Source organism: Centroberyx gerrardi, chromosome 8 (assembly GCF_048128805.1).
Source record: "Centroberyx gerrardi isolate f3 chromosome 8, fCenGer3.hap1.cur.20231027, whole genome shotgun sequence".
Lineage (NCBI taxonomy): Eukaryota > Metazoa > Chordata > Actinopteri > Beryciformes > Berycidae > Centroberyx > Centroberyx gerrardi.
In genome coordinates, this window is record NC_136004.1 from 15994376 (window position 1) to 16008369 (window position 13994).

At 45.5% G+C, this 13994-nt stretch overlaps 1 protein-coding gene across 1 annotated transcript in view; it reads right to left on the reverse strand.

The window, feature by feature from the left end:
• pip5k1bb (phosphatidylinositol-4-phosphate 5-kinase, type I, beta b) overlaps positions 1 to 13994 on the reverse strand; it is a 38198-nt gene that overhangs the window by 23353 nt on the left and 851 nt on the right. Inside the window, exons 2-4 of the mRNA XM_071899646.2 lie at positions 2208 to 2310; positions 1478 to 1546; positions 671 to 801 (exon numbers count right to left, since the gene is read on the reverse strand). Coding sequence (XP_071755747.1) covers positions 671 to 801; positions 1478 to 1546 — 200 coding nt within the window. The 5' untranslated portion in view covers positions 2208 to 2310. The remainder of the gene's footprint in view (positions 1 to 670; positions 802 to 1477; positions 1547 to 2207; positions 2311 to 13994) is intronic.

Consider the following 13994-nt stretch of genomic DNA (forward strand, 5'->3'; position numbering starts at 1 on the left):
AATTATGAAGTCAGCGGAGATGACGGGCCGCTGACAGACTGACGTATGTTTTGCACTCTGGCAGTAAGAGGCGCTCAGTAAGCTGATTTCAAGGTTCTTGGAAGGATAATCCACTAGAATAGTTTTATCCACGCACCATGACTAGCAAGACTAGCAAATTCACATCGATGATGAGTGATGATGGTGCCGGTTTCTGGTAGCAGCGTCATTTCTTTGGACCGGATATTACAGTTCATGTCCAATGCCATTGAGGATAAAACAAAGAAAACAGTTTTAACCTTTTTTTTTTTTCCATACAAGATCCAGACGTACAATATTTGCGCAGCTCCTGTTGGAGCAGACAGACAGCCCGAGCTTAGTCTTTGTTCCCTCTCCATTCATTTGCATTGCAGAGTCAGGGAATTGTAGCAGCGCAAGAGCAGCTAGTTGCCACCTACACGTAATGTGTTTTTATGAAGCAGCTCTCTGACTCACTGCCTCTTGTAGTCCACTGACCTTGGGTTTATGTAAAAGTCTAACTTTTATGTCGATGACACTGCGTACACTACACAAATAACTGACAGTTTGTAAGAGTGCTGAATATTTCAGAAAATGTATAATCACATTTTATATGAAATCCACAGCCGTATGCTTAAGTATGACCATGGAAATAATGAAAATGAGCACTGACCTGGGCAGGAAGACGCTCTCCACCACATAGAAGTCTTGCATGAGGACATCTCTGTCAGGCTTGGAGGTCAGGTTGCCCACCGTGTAGCCGATACCCAGCTGGATGGACCCCTTCAGGGCTGTAGACGTGGTCTGGACGGGGGAACAGAGGGGAACATCAATACTGTATGAGCCCTTCTTCTAATTCAAGTCTTAATCAAGAGGATTTGCAGACTGGACGGGAATTTGACAAGTTATTTACACATTTCAGACCTATCAGATGGCATCGAAATTGAGAAAACAAATGATATATCTAGACATTTATACAGAACATGACTTCTGTGCAGTGTAAATTTCAGCTCATTTTAATAAAAACCCTGTGACACTGTGTGCACATCAAACCCAGAGCTTCTACAGGCCGGGACACAAACATACTAGTACTGTTGTCATGTGGGAAGACACCAGAAACAGACATCCAGCCAATTTTGGGTCCTAACAGTGGTTACATCTGTAGTTTAAGAAAAACTGTCTTAAGCAATGACGTCCGAAGTAAAATAAAATGACTCCAGAAAACAAATGTGACAAGCACTTGACTGATCTCTGGCAGCCGGCCTTGGCAGGGGTCAGGACATAATGTTCTGTGGACGGACATTTATAAGGACTCATGTGACTCGGGGGCTCCAAAGTAAAGTCCTTTTGGACTTGTTGGCTCTAGACAGAAGCATTCCAAAGCAAACGTTATGGAGGCAGCTTCACGGTCGTCATAAGGAGGCAAATAAAACCAAGCCAGAGTACAGTGAGGCGCTTGTATGAGTGGTTAAACTTTTACCTTCTTGTAGGTTTTCTCTCTGCTCGAGTTCCAGGACCCTCCCATCCCATTTTCCGTTGTAGTTGACATCTGACGGAGGGACAAAGTAATGGAATAAAGACCAAAATTACTATGATAAAGTCAAAGATTATGAGTAGTTGCATTGAGACAGTGTTTTCCCAATATGAACACAACTACACCTTGTTTCTTTAACTTTCATTAATCTCCCCTCTGCAATAACCCAAGCCCTAACACCAGTTCTATAAAGAACTTTACCATGTGCAACAACACTAAGCTGCGGGTCAGTCTGTGCATCTGGTCTCATCTGCTATCATTAAACACCAAAGTAATTCTTGGGAAATTCCAAATAACTACCAGCTTGAATTTGATTTGTGCAAAAACGCATAATCACAAAGTCTGCATCACAGCCTTATCGTTATAAGAGGAATGCAGTTCGATTCATAGAAACCACAGAGTCCTTTTTGTCTCTGGTCTCAACGTATTAACCATGCGCAACTGTGGAATATGCATTTTTCTTGCTAATATCTGTCACGGTCATGTGTGGTATGTACTGGATAGTGACGGGAAACGTGAAGACGACTTCAGTGATATTGCAAAACTTTGTGTGGTCGTGCACAGCTGTCAGTTATTAATCGCAAAACTTAGAATTACTATTTCCATTACGAATATGGTGACCGCAATGCCCAAACAGATTATATGATTGGTTAAGAAGAAAAGAGCTTAAACTTGCCTTGCTTAATGAAAAGCTGTGCCAGAACAACAGAGATCAGGGCCTCATCGCTTGGTCATCAGGTTGATTAAACATCAGGAGGTCGGGATCAGTCGGGGGACTTCTGGAAGACAACAGACACAGAAAGTTACACAGGGAAGGAACGGGACAAAAAAAGTGCGTGGGGCTGCTCAGAAGCTCCGGTGTGACGAGTTGAAAACGTAGGCGAAAATGTCCACCGGTAATGATGCCTTAATTAACTGAGATACGCTTGTGTGTTTTCATTTTGAGGCCACTTTAATTCCATCTCTCTCCTGTTAATCTCCGCCTGATAGGAAAGGCAATTTGGTCTATTTCTAAACCCTCACTGATGAATTGGCTTGCAGCAAGAGATCTCGGCTTTGACAGCTACTCATGACTCATGGAATGTGTGTGTGCGTGTGTTAGAGTGCACGTGTGTGTATGTTGCACATTCCCACCCGCCGTGTGTATGTAACCATCCCACCTCTCCTTATTAGAGTCTTGTTTTGGAGAAACAATCCCCTCCTGACTGTCACTTCAGCGCTTCACAAATCACCCTGTGCAGACGTTACAAGCTCACTGCTTAAACTTACTTGAACCTTCCTCCTCCTCCTCCTCCTCTCCCTCCTCATTTCTCACTTCTCTCCAGCACTCTTCTTTCTCTGTATTGTAGAGCTCTGTTCTTGTGTGTGTGTGTGTGTGTGTGTGTGTGTGGGATAAATGACACCTCATAAAGCACACAGGAAGGCTGCAGGTCCTCAGAGTGTGTGTGAATGAGGTGTAATGGGCCCAAAGCCCCGGGGCTGAAAGTGACCTGCTGTTGCCGCTCAGCTCACACACAACCAAGTCCTTATGGAGCCACAAAAACACCAGTCTGTCTCTCCCTGCCTCTCCTGCGCTCCACCAATCTTACCGCACTACTCCCTCCCTCTCTCTCTCTCTCTCTCTCTCTCTCTCTCCCTCCCTCTCCTTATCTCTCTCCCCCCCTCTTGTTTTCTCCTGCTCTCTCCCCGTTTCTCTCCATGTTGCTGCAGATAAAATATGAGTGACACGGTGTGTGAGCGAGAATGCAAGAGAGACAGAGACAGAGAGAGGGAGAGAGAGAGAGAAAAGCAGGGACACAGAGGGTGAGTAAGGAGTTGAGGCTTAAGAGAAATACTGGCAAAATTTGGAGTTAGTGTGGTAAGCTGTGGCGAGCCTGCAGCAGCCCCACCACCTGCATATAAATGCACCTGCAAGCCTCAGAGCCTTGAGTATTACACAACGACTTCCTGCTTGCAGCTCCATGTCCTCCTCCAGGAGCCAATCATCAGCTCCGTGTCCAGCGAGTCTAGAGTCGCTGCTATGTTCATGATAACGTTCACAATCCAATCAGGATCTATTGTACTGAGTCCACACACCTGCCTCTCAAGTGAAGGAAAGTCATCACTGCGCGACGGCACGTGTCGAGACAAAGAGCTAAATTTAGAGTGATGGCGTCAGCGACCTGTTGCCAATGGTGGGTAGCTGTGAGAAAGTCTCAAGCACTTTGATTTAGAACGTCGACCTATCAGCTACAGCCAGGAAACTACATTATAATACTGTATGTTCTAAGAGAGAGCTAAATTATTCATGGATTATCAGATGGGCAGTGAGCTAAAAGCACCAAACATGTCGAAGCCATGTAACAGTAACCTTCTAAACCACAAATGCATCTTTAGATGGATACATGCACACACACACACACACTGAGACAGACATTAAAAGAATGTAGCAGACACCAAGCTCTTATCTCCCGACTGAGTCCTTATCTGCGCACATGCTCTTCAGTTGCTATAAACACAGAGACAACAGCAATACAAATGCTGTTTGACTGAAAGCACATCTCCCTGCATACAAGGGCTTAAAGCAGAAGCTGCAGCTATTTGTCTTTTTTGTTTGCCTGTATGCATTATTTATACCTTCTCTATCACCTTCAACAGAATATCCAGTCTTTAGTGTTTCCCTCTAAGGGAGTAAAACAAGCACAGAACATGCTCATGCAATACTTGTTGACTCACCCGGAATGAAAATATTATGGTTACGGCATAATAACTATGAATAACTAATACAGAGCCGCCACGGTTTTTAGCCAGGATTGTCATAACAAAACAAGAGTAGAGTTTCATTTAGTAACAAATGAATCTTTGCTGATTACACTGAACTATCCTGTTGTCAACCATGAGCTATTTCATCAGAAATTAATCTGAATGCTTTTCTTCTCAACTGAGTAATGAAGTGTTTATCCACCTGAGCCATTACACTGTAGACTGGCTGTGTGCTCTGAACCTGAGGAATGTTAATAAGCCTGGAAGGCCTGTCTGGCTCTCTGCTCAGCTCCGGTCTGAGTGTCAATTGTGAAGGGGATTGTTTAGGGCTGGTCCCTCTCTCTCTCTATCTCTCTCTCTCTCTCTCTTTTTTCTCTCTCTCTCTCTCTTTCTCTCTCTCTCTCTGTCTCTTTCTCACCTGACCCCACAACCCAGCCGGTGCTCCAACAGACCGTTTCCAGAACAATCCATGAGAGGCCCACAGCTGCAGGACTGTTGTTCACCTCTCAACAAAGAGAGGCAGACAGACAGACAGACAGACTGGTGGATGGATGGATGGATGGATGGATGGATGGATAGATGGATGGATGGATGGATAGACAGATGGCCCTCGTTCATACGTGACACTCATCCTAATCAGTCCCTTGTCTTATCACTGTTAAGCACACTCATACCAAATGCCACTAGCACAAGAGGATGGCATAACAAGGGAAAAATGAAAACACTTGTACACAGGTACACACATAAAAAATGAAACCTGTAATTTATTTAGAAAGAGACCTTTCACTTTTTGCAGAATTACATTACTAGGTGCTACAAATTCTAACATGCATCTTGTCAAGCCAATAACTCTGAATGATAGATGGAGCAGATAGGGGATGTGCTGTGGTCTGGATGAGAACCAAATGGGCAAAATGATACAACCGATCAATAATACGACGTGGATCTGGACAACAACCGCACAGAACCAGCCTAGCAATGACCTAAATGTAAATAATATCATTTATTTGTGTGTGTGTGTGTGTGTGTGTGTGTGTGTGTGTGTGTGTGTGTGTGTGCTTCTGTGCCTGTGTGAAAGTGAAGCAAAGTGACAGAAATATTGCCTGCATCATTAGTGAAATGTAACATGGAAAAAGTGAGTGTTGAAACTGCAACACTATGTCTGCACAGCAGTGGAGAATTTCCCTGGAGTGGGGAATGTATTAAAAAGATGAGGCAGCACTCTGGCTCAATCTCCGTTTCACACAATTGTCAAGCTTGGAATTTACACACACACACACACACACACACACACACACACACACACACGCACACACACACACACACACACGCACACACACATGCACACAAGCACAGTAGCTGTCCAGTAAAAGGGTACAAGAGAAAACCGTTGCAACAGCAAAAGTTTCTTGGCAAACTCATCGCGGCTTGGTACAATCTCGCACATCGTCACATGCTCACATATTTCTCCCCTCCTCTCTCTCCATTCCTCAACCACCCTCTTCCCTCTCTCCTCCCCACCCCCTAGTCAGAAACTCTACCACCCTTCAAACAAACACACTTGAGTGCAGATCAAACACCGGCTCTCATGCCATGCCTCCTCCATGGCTTCGGCGATATTAACAAGGGTGCCAGTCAAACCGTAGCCAGACTGTAGCCAAGCAGTCTTGGCAAGGAAACGATGTTGCTGAAAGCAGAACTGAGTCCCCCCGTACGATGAAAATACAAGTCCAATGATTTTCAATTTTTAGTAGTAGCGATAGTATTTCTTCATTGATCCCATCCGGTAGTGTAGCGGTAATAACAACAAAAAACACATCACCATCCGCCCGATGGCCACGGCACACAATTGTTTTCTAAATGACAGTTCCCACGAATGACCAAAACAATGTAGGATCAATCATCTGATCATAACATCAGGGGTGTGAGCCATTCAAAATGAATCTCAGCCACAGCAGCTCATACAGTTTCTATCAGCAGCAGATAGGCAAAGAAGACCCAAGTACTACATATAGGTTCCTTTGGCCAGCTCTGCTTTGTTTCAGTCCCCAGATACTATTGGATTACTGCAGCAGATTGGAGACATAATGGAGAATCAATAGCGGGTTGCAGCGATGCAGAGGGTTGAGGACCGGACTGCTGGGCTTTCATGACCTTCACAACCCCCAACTGTGAGATGTCAGATAAGCACAGATATCTGGATTTGGATGGATACAATCAAGAAGATGCATGGGGAGACAGCTTAGTTGGGCCTGCAGGGGATCTGCTTCATCAACTTAACTGCACTGATCCTTCACTACGGCTCACAAACACTCTGAAAACTGAAGTCAGATAACACATTCTGATCATTAATACTGTTGTTTTTATTATTTTCTTTCATCAAAACTCATTTCAGGACCACAGTCGGCACGGCCAGATATACAGAAATAATTGAATTGAATTGAAATTTTTTATTGACAATATAAAAAATATATGACATATATACATAAATAATATATGCACAGCCTCACCAGAAGGCATCATATCTTTGTACAATATTTGTCAAAAGGATAAAACACAATAAAGCCCAAGAGCTTATTTCCATTGTGGTCCTTTGGGTGTAGGTGTGTGTACTAATAAAGTACACAATAGGTCAACTGTCTCAAAACCATATGTAAGGCTAGAATTGTGTCAGCAGCCAGCCAAGGTTGTGGGGCACCGGTCCTTCTCCTGCTGACACCCTTGTGTAAACACTCTCTGTTCCCTGCTTGGTGTTGGTGCGACGCTCCCCTAATTGGGCCCACTGACAGTGCGATTACACAATTGGCTCAGTTACCCCAGCCATGTAAAATAGTTGCTTCTGTGAAATTTGTCATGTTGACATTATGAAACATCTAAGGTGTGGGCTCCCGTACCCAAGCCAGGCAGAACTGATCAGCCCTATAGACGGCGATAACCAAATCAAATGTAGTCCTCCCCCACCTCAAAACATTCTGATTTATCCCCTGGCTGTTGCGGATATTTCAAGAATGTCTGTGTATCGTTCACAGACAAACAGTGAGGCAGGCAGGCAGAGGAGTAGGAAGAGATGGGGGGGGGGGGGGGGGGGGGGGGCGGGGGGACAGAGGGACGAGGCTCGAAAAGAGACTGATGCTGTCTTTGTAAGGAGAGCTTCAGTCAGACTGAAATATCTGCACATCACTCTCTAAGATGTTTATTCCACCAAAGAGACAAAGAGACAAAAAGGCAGCACCTCCAACCCTCCTGAGGCACTAAACCAGCTTTTCATAAAACAAAATACACACACACACACACACACACACAAAGTAAACAGAATCCAAAATGCATCCAGTCAAAACACACACACACACACACACACATACAGGTTTTGCAAGCTTGCAAACACAGCCACCAACGCATACACGCACGCGTACATGTGCACACGCGCTCACACCCTCGCTGTTTCCTCTCTCTCTAAAGTTCCTTCGCCAAAAGGAGGCAGGTATTATTTTGGGTTGTTTTGGGTGAGTCCTGTTCCACATTTTGCTGCGTCCTCAAGAGATGTGTTTGTTTTCGTCGTCCCTCTGAGGGACGAGCTGTGCTGCAGCTTCAGAGTAGCCTCGTGCCTGTCTGCGTACACCGGGCCTTACACAGCACTGCAGAGCTGGCAGGGAGGAGGGGGGGGGGGTGCACAGAGCTAGGCTATATGTCTAAAGGACACAGTGATCTATGTCTTAACAACACAACGCTCTGAGGAGAAGCATGACATAGGCATAAAGAATGGGAGCTCTTGGGAATGAGGACGGCAACTGTCCCCGGCTGTCACACACAGTGCAGAGCGTACAGAGTGTGCCGAGCTCAAAGCGCAACATCTCCATAAATCTGAATACCTGTTTTAGTGGTTCGTGTGGATGGTCTCAAGTGCGACGGCGTGCATGTGTGAGATATACTGCTGGGCTGGGCAACTGGCTCCGCGCGTATTTGAACTCATCGTATGTGAGGACTGTATGTGACCTTTCGCCAAAGGCAAATGGAGATAGAGTGAGAGAGTAGGTGGGAGGGGAAGAGCGGGGCTGAGAACGCAGCTATAAGTCGTTTGCTTAATGACTACGCTACAGATAGCAATGACCTTTTACATGTGGCATGAAGACAGAGAACGGAAAAGATGAGGTAGACAGAGGCAGGGAAAGGGAGACAGAGACAGAGGAGGGAGACAGTGGGAGAAAGAGAATATCAACAAAAGGTGTGATGCCTTTAAATATTTAGTCGGCTTCTTCCCTTACGATTTCTGCAACGTACAGCAACCATCACGCAACCCTTTTTCCTCTGCAGAACAGCCTGTGCAGAGAACAAATTCGATTCTGTAATAACGCAAAACAATACGTTTGTAGTAATAAAGCTTGTGCATGATCACAAGTAGATGTACAGAAACAGAGTGAAGATACGTTGTTTTCTAAGATGAAGAGACTAGAGAAAGAGAATACCAGAGACCCAGAGGGAACAAGAGAAAGAGAGGCGTTAGAGAAGTCGGTCTGCGTGTTTGTTATTCAGAGAGTGTCCCTCTCTAGTTCCACTCTGCATGAGAAGCAGTGAGGAGCAGGTCGCCCTCTGTGTCCAGAGAGTCACATGATTCAACTGGGGGGAACGAGAGAGAGAGAGAAACACAGAGATGAGTATATAGAGAGAAAACAGAGACAATGGTCTCTAAAACAGGGAGGCAGGGAGAGACCTCCCTTACAGAAAGGAAGATATACTACAGCACAACCAGTGTCTCCACAGCAGAAGGGACAGGGAGGGCTTTGGCTTATTATATTCAACCAACTATGTCTACGCAAGCTAGGCTCCGCACCCAACATCACTGCCCACAGAAAACATGATCACATGACAGAGAGAGCGAGAGAGAGAGAGAGAGAGAGAGAGAGAGAGAGAGAGAGAGAGAGAGCTTTGCCCATCCCAGTCAAGCCCAGTTCAGCTTTACTCCGCCCTGCCCTGGAGTCCAAGGTCCCCTTGTTCTCCTTGGAGCCAGAAGGGTGACGGCCGGGATTATTAAATATGCATATCTCTGCGGACTGGCCTGGGCCATGTTTGTCAGTCTCAGAAGTGAACAAGCATGGGGGTCAGAGGTCAGAACCTTGAGAGAAGGGAGGGTAGCTGCTGAGCAAGAGAGAGAGAGAGAAAGAAAAAGCTGTTTGCTCTACAGACAGACATTTTCATCTTGCCCACTGTTTCAGTTTTTTTCTCTCTCCTCCCACTTGTTTGTCTTCATTCCCCCTCCCTCTGTTGCTGTCGAACGCTTTCATTCCCTGTCCTCTTTCCTTCCTCCTCTCTCGTTCTAACACCCTCGGGTCCCCACTGCGGGCCTCTCCAAGCCTTGTCCTTTCCAGGGCAGGAAAAGGGGGGGGGGGGGGGGGTTGCTCAGCTGGGCCAAAACAACAACAAACAACAACAACAAACATCGTAACCTCCGGCCAATCCGAATTCCTGTGAGACTAATGTGTACTAACTAGTCCTGACGCCAACAACCGCCAACCAACCAATCCTTATCCAGAGGAGTCCCATCAGCAGCCAATCACAGTTGCCGGCCTCCTTTGGGACATTTTTCACCGTCTGAAAAGCCGTTGCCGACGTGCAGCGGGGCCAGGGAGGGGGGAAACTCCCCTTTGGAGGTCATTAAGATCACAGTGATAAAACTGGGAAATTCTACATCTAGATTCAGCTGCTGTTACGTAACTAAAGGACATTTTTAACAGTCCCTGACATTGGCATTCGTTGACAACCTTCACCAGATGAACATATCTCTGTGCAAACAGCTGAATGTAAGAATTCAGACAGCGCAGCAGAAGGAAAAAGAGCTGTGAGTGACAATTACATGTCAGGTCACGTCACTGAGTATTACATAAGGCGGCGCGAATGTGGATTGTTGTGTCGATGTGCGTCTTCAGTCTGAGTGATCAAGGGCTTTCTTCACGCTCAGCATGAGCACACCAGAGAAGGCCAATCGTAATTACACTGCCATCACAGTCTATTTACAGGGAGGGCTCTATGGCCAGGCGACGCTGTGGGCAATGTTGTGGTCTGCTGAGGAAAGCCGAGCCTATAAACGTTTTTACAGTAATACTGGCTTATTTCAAGGATTTTAACAGTGGAGTATATTTATCAACCCGTGTCCTTATCTGATCTAGCCTTGTTTCGTCTAGACCACATCGAAACCAGTTTTCAAGTGCCTTTCAACCAAGGCCTATCGCTGTTTTTCTACAGAAAACACTAATTTTGCACATGCTTTTACATTTTGAGACTACTTTAGGGCTAATGCATACATATATCACTTTACTGAAGCATATGAACACAGGATCGAGGGGTTGACTGAGTTCAGGAGATGATTTCCAACCCATTTCTTCCAACTGACATACAGTTTACGCACGTGCCCCTGGTATTTCTCTAGCTTTTATTTTCTAATTGATTTCATGGCCTCTGATGAGCAAAGATAATGATACTGATAATAAAAGACATTTGATTATGAGGTCCTGACTGTGTCCTGGTTGCTATCTACAGTATACGCTGTATGGTATGTGCTGACATGAGAGCAGCCTGTCCAGTGAATGAACACAATGGAACAGATAACAGAGGCAGAGCAGACCATGCTGTGCTAAGGTAGAGGTGCAACACATCAGAACAGAGGTGTGCAGGCTAAACCTCATCAGGTCAGTAGAGTATGTGGGTCATATTGCCCGGCCCAAGGCAAAACCAGACCTCAGACCACAACCTCCAAGGCCAGAGAGGAACAACAGGGCCCAACTGACCTAGCTAGGGTTTATGCCGCATCAACATTTCTCCAATTAATATTGTTGCCCACAGAAATGATTTGTAAACAGTGCTTCTGAACCCAGCATATACTGTAGAACTTCACGCTACTGTAAAAACAGGTTCAATCACAACAAACTGAAATAATTATCTCAAAGAAAGAAATCGTTGCAGTGGGATCCAAGTCCTCAGACGCCAACAAGACAGGTGCCACAGTTTTTTCTCACATATTCTTTTCAATCTGTACGGAAACAGCCTACAAATAATCATTAACCACGTTCTACGCTGAAATGCCCTCCTCTGTCACTCATTCTGCTGCTTTACTGAAATCAAGCTCGTCTGAAGACAGCAGCAACTACAACGCTTGTTATCATAAATATTACATGAGCTGAGAAGGGAAACATGAAAAGTTTGACAAGGTGCTGATTAACCTGAGATGAGGAGCTTAGGGAAGCAAGAAAACAAACACTCTTTTTTTTATGCTTTCAACCCATAACAACTAGAACATAGCACATTAGCACTTGGACCTAGAACATAACAGTAGGGAGAGAGGAGCCTTGGAAAGAGGAATCAGAACAGCCGCGGCATGAAGGGAGGTCACATTGAACACACAAACATTACAAGGTGCCTGATTTCATTATCAAAACACAGTAAGGTACTTTTTATCAGAACATCTTGAAGCAACCAGACCTAGCGTGGGTCCACACCCCGGAATCCGGACATTCACATCGGTCAATCAGTCAGAGAGAGAGAGAGAGAGTGGAGACCTACAGAGAACCGACTTGACTTGCGTAACTGTCTTAAATGAGACTCATACGGCTGTTACGGTCCTCTCACTGCATGGATCCCACAGTGCAGCACGAGCGCGGTGCACAGGCTGCTCTTTGACCCAAGATCACAAGATCGTACTAAAAAACCCTCCGGCTGTCGATTGCATGGCCACCTCTCCACACAAAGCCCGTACAGTAGGCTAAACATGAACAACTCAGGAGGAAAATGACGCCCTAAGGTTGGATTAAAAAGGTGGCCCTCTGCTTACAAGCAGTGCCAGTCTCTAATGCTTATAGCCACAATCAATTTTCCAATTACTAATTTTAGAAACAATCTGATTGATTAAATCACACAGCAATAAAAGCCCAAGGAAGGAGAGGAGACAAAAACACGAGTCACAGAATGAATATGATTTGCATTGACGAGGTGTGGGCTCTACAGTGCTATGGCACTTCTGTTGCTACTCAGATGGAAAATATTACATAATACACAGACGCTGCTCACTCTGGCGAGCACCATATCAGTGCAAGGACAGCAGACGGAACAGCGCTGGAGCTCAGGTATTATTCCCAAGGAGAGAGCAGGGGATTTGCATGGGCTGCTTTCCCTTTCAAACATCCTCTGCGGCAAGCTGACCAGCCTAGCTCCAGCCAGACCAACGCCACGGCCTCCCAGGCAAATCAGGAGGAAACAGGAAGTTCACAAGGAAACCATGGGCTCATATTTCTCTGTAACACCTTGTCCTTGTCCCAAAGCCTGCCAGTCTGAGGCTCAGGCTTGTGTGATTATCCATTTTCTGCAATCATCTGGACATGACGCCTTGATCCAAACCAGTGAGTGGCGTCTATGATCAAACACTTTCAGAGCGATCACCAAAACACCAACAACAAGTTTTTTCTGAAGGATAACTTGCTTTATTAGACAGTTTGCAGGCCGGATTCAAACCCAGTACGTTGCGGATACATGGGATTCACGTTGGTCAACCGAGCCACCAGGACGCCCCGTGACGAGACGTTTTAACTGATACTGAAATAGGCTGAACTGGAAGAATACGCCATGGTGCTTCATGGGCAAATTCTCCCATCCTTGCCTGAATCTGCAAGTTCATCAGAAAGAGGAAATGAAAACAACAGAAACATGCAAGTCTCTCTCCCACATCAGTCACAAAACCACATCACAGCAGTTCCAATGTCACCAACGTCATCTGTTTCCTTCGTTATGACAAAGCACTTGTAGTAAATCTCTCTCTCTCTCTCAAGCTCAGACACACATACACAAACACAATTTTATCTATTAAAATTCAGTAGTTTCAGTAGATAAAACAATGATCGAATGTCAGATAAACACAATTACTCGCTGAGCCCAGCAGGTGAGCTGCCACTGAATGGTTACCAGTGAGTCCAGATCATTCCCTGGACACCACCCTTGTTGGGCTTCATCAAGCAGCTTTCAGCTCTCTACCTCACAGTCTCCCAGCACGGCATGTAAGATGACCATTTATCTCTTTTTCTCATCGGTTCTGGTGAAGCTATTCCACAGCCGCAGCAGCCCAGTGATTCGCTTGGTGGAGGGATGGATCAGGATGGAGGGATAGAGGGAGAGCCTGGCTGCTGGCTGCCAGGAGCAGAAATGTAGCACTTTACTGTAAAGAACTGTGATGATGTGATAGGTGTGTTGAGGCTCAGGCCGGGAAATGCGAGGCTGGTCCAACGCAGCATCTAATAATGTAGATAATTGGGGGGATAATAGTCTGCGATACATGCTGTACCAAAGGGATACAACAGCTGTATGACTACACACATCTAGTCCGCATAGCTTCTCAGTGTGGGTCAGGTGCACAGAGGCTTACTTATTAAGAAGTTATTGCCAGGTTTACAGCTGCAAGTGTTTTAAACAGCAGGTACAATATTATAACCTCAAACAAAAATGTACTGAAGGTCAGATTTCCATTAGGAATTCTTTACACACGGAGCCAATGAATGATTTCCATTGTCTCACACTGTTCTAACACTGATATCAGACAGAAACGGTGTTACACAACACCTTCTTACATGCTTGCCTCATTTCCCATCATTTATGGACAGAATTTCACTGTTTCTCACCTTATTGCGTGTGAAACCACAAACACACTGAGTTGCAGACACCACAAACAAAACACTTCCTCTTCAGT